General features: G+C 35.8%; 1 protein-coding gene across 1 annotated transcript; it reads right to left on the bottom strand.

Annotated features, from left to right (window-relative positions):
• Positions 1-104: 104 nt before the first annotated feature.
• On the bottom strand, positions 105-2,749 carry LOC109591056 (uncharacterized; the record flags this gene model as incomplete). The annotated part of the gene is made up of 5 exons (XM_020006863.1): positions 105-380; positions 433-513; positions 605-641; positions 689-2,272; positions 2,325-2,749. Coding segments are annotated over 5 exons (2,403 nt in total), but the record flags the coding sequence as incomplete, so codon positions are not given.
• Between the last annotated feature and the right edge of the window lie 362 nt (positions 2,750-3,111).

The following is a 3,111-nucleotide window of genomic DNA, read 5'->3' as shown; positions in this document are numbered from 1 at the left end:
ATATTAAAATGTGTCAATCAACAAAGATATAATCAACCCAAGGGGAGTGATGGTGGATTATTGAAGGCATCAAGAAGTAGTATTTAGATTAATTATAATCTCACTTATAGAAGTGGCAATAGTGGCAACTGATGTCCCTCCTACTTCACCAGCAGCAATAGCTAGTTTGTCACATGTTGCTTCAATATCTTCAGTAAGCCATAATGCTAAACATTCTCTGAGACATCGCTCAATATTTTGTGGATAGTTAGTCTCAATAATCTTTAGATCACCATAGATCAGACCCAAGTAGAGACCAAGATCAAACCATTTTGTAGCTTCAAAATGGCTATCTTTTAGCGCTTGTAATATCTCTGCAAGATCCTTGATAGTCAATATGACTATTATATAAATACATTATTGTTTAAAACTGGTGACAGTGAGTGGTTATACCTTTTTGTTGATTATCATTGGACTCACTGATCTGTGTGGGTGAGTAAATTGTGACTGATTCAGCCCTTTGAATTGTTGGCTCTATATAAAGTACATATAAAATAAGATGTATTACAATACATGGTAATTAATGGTGTACATTGGTATGTAAATTTATAATTATGTTACTTACTAGTAGTATCATCATTAATCTTTTCCAAATGTTGCATCTGAATAGTACAATAAAAGTTTTAATGTTAAAATTATTATTTTATACCTCTTGATATTTTTCTTGTGACAAATTTCCTTTAAACCACATCGACTCATTAATGGTTAGGGAGCGAGGAATTCTTCTTTCCATTATACAAAAAACAAGATGAGAGCAGGTTTGCTTCACAGGATCAATGTCTTGAATATAATGGACTTCACTTGAAGGACTGCACTGACACACGTATTCTATTATTCTTGATGATTTTTCATAAGCATAAAGACCAAGGAGCATGTAAGGGTCACGACGATGGTAAATATCAAGGGTGTCTTCTACTTGTTGGCAACATTCATTTAGTAACTCCAATATTTGCTGACAAACCGCTTTGAAAGGAACTGGATGACTACTCTCAGGTACATATCGAAACACATCAACTTGAATAGCTTTATTAACATCAGTGAGAACAAAATCATCAGAAGGATGACCATAAAAAAAGCAAACGCGATTACGATAAATGCATTTCGAATGAATGTCAGGTGCTGCATAATCTTTATCAAAATTGAGCTCAACATTGGCATCAGTAGCAACAGCAGTTGCTAAACGAGTGAAGAAGCCAGGAGGTACATACCCAGTGGAGAATGTAATGTGTACAGGTGAGGCTCTTAGCTTATAACCAGGTCGTACTTCATTAGGATCACCTGTGTATCCTGGTAGCACTGCTGGAAGAAAATAATGCTTGAATCTGCTAAGCTTGGTTTGAACTGGAGCTGCAAGACGAAAATGAACTAAAAGTTCAATTATTTCTTCTGGATCAATACCACTTGACTGCCATACTTCTTGATAGAGTGGCTGAACAAGAATGCCTTTATTTTGTAACAAAAACCAATAATTTTTTCCTACACTCCATCCTTTCTCTAGTGGGAACACCTTCCCAATGGTATCGACAAACCATTTTGGACTGAGAATGACTTTTTTTGTCAGACTTTTTATTTTGGGATAGAAAAGCAGAACTCCCAGCTCATGGTAGAATTTCAATACTACGGGAATATCACGTGCTGGTATATGACATGCTTCCCCAATGGCAATTGCCTCTGATACACTAATGACATTCTGCTTAAGCTCTTGAAGAACTTTACGAAAGAGGACCCAATTGACAGGGGTTTTGACAACTAATTTATTGATAAAATCATCGATTGCTCCACGCAATTTTGTAATGCTTGGATCTTCTTTTTCTCCTTTACCTGAGGTTGTATTATCAATGATTAGCACATCTTCAATAAGATTTGAAAACTCTTTTTCCTGGTACAATAGCAGCATTTGCTTCTTTATTTTTTCCTTTCCTTCTTCATCTAGCATGTCACCATGAGTGCCAATACAATAGAGACTAGGAGAGGAAGTATCATCTTTGTTGTGCTTCATGAGGTGACTGTGTATTGCAGACATCCATTTGGCCATTAGATCACTTGTGCTTTCATTCACTACCTCGCCAAACAGCACTTCACCATCAGGAGTATTCTGACATGACTGCCATCTTTCCCTGAAATCCTTTGAAGCATCAAACAGGAGGAGAAACATTGTATGAGGAGTGAGGAAGGCTGGGAGAATCTCAAGGAACACTGGCTGACCACCACAATCCCATATATGAAGAAATGGCTAAAAGTATAATTAATATAAAAAAGGTACATTATAATTATGTATGACTAACTTGAACAAGTGGTTCTCTTGTCTTATGAGCATGAGCTCCTATAAGCAATTTATCAATACAGGTTTTTGTAGCGAAATCTGAACTAATATCAACTAAATCAAGGGAATGATATAAACTTGATTCAGATGCATGGTGTGAGGATGGATTAGAACGACTGGATTTAAACAAATGTGCAAGTTCCTCAATTTCATCTTCTTCTGTGGCTTCTCTCCATTTGTTTCCTCTCATTGTTTGCCACTCGTGTCCAAATGGTCGTACAGACGATACATCAGATACAATGGTGTTTGTAGTATGAGGATTGAAAGGTTCTTCCATTAATGAACGCTTGAGACACGTCTTGCCAGTACCAGCTGATCCCAGTAACATAAGACGAGCATACGCTACATCAGCACTTCCTTGTTCTTTGAGAGCTCTCTCATAAAGACCTATATGTACATGTACATGCATGTACATCGATAAAAATGTATAAATGACTATCTCAGTAATAACAATATATCTAATTGCACCTATAGGTATACATGTATTTGAATAACAGGTATTAGGTATCAACATCAAGAAAATTCTTGCATACATCATACATGTATAGAATAGAAAATCATTCAAAGTGTCTTACAAGCAATTAAGTAAGTGGTGTATGTATAGGATTTAAGGTCATTATGGGCAGTTTTGGCAATTTACTTACTTAAATCCTATAAAATTGTGATAACACAGTATCACAATAGTATCATAGAAGAAAAGAATTAAAATTCCACATTTACATGTGATGTAACTTACTTGCTGAAAAATG

Source organism: Amphimedon queenslandica, unplaced genomic scaffold, assembly GCF_000090795.2.
Source record: "Amphimedon queenslandica unplaced genomic scaffold, v1.1 AMPQUscaffold_9055_Cont19006, whole genome shotgun sequence".
Lineage (NCBI taxonomy): Eukaryota > Metazoa > Porifera > Demospongiae > Haplosclerida > Niphatidae > Amphimedon > Amphimedon queenslandica.
Note: the sequence above shows the minus strand (reverse complement) of the source record. Positions and strands in the feature narration are given on the sequence as shown.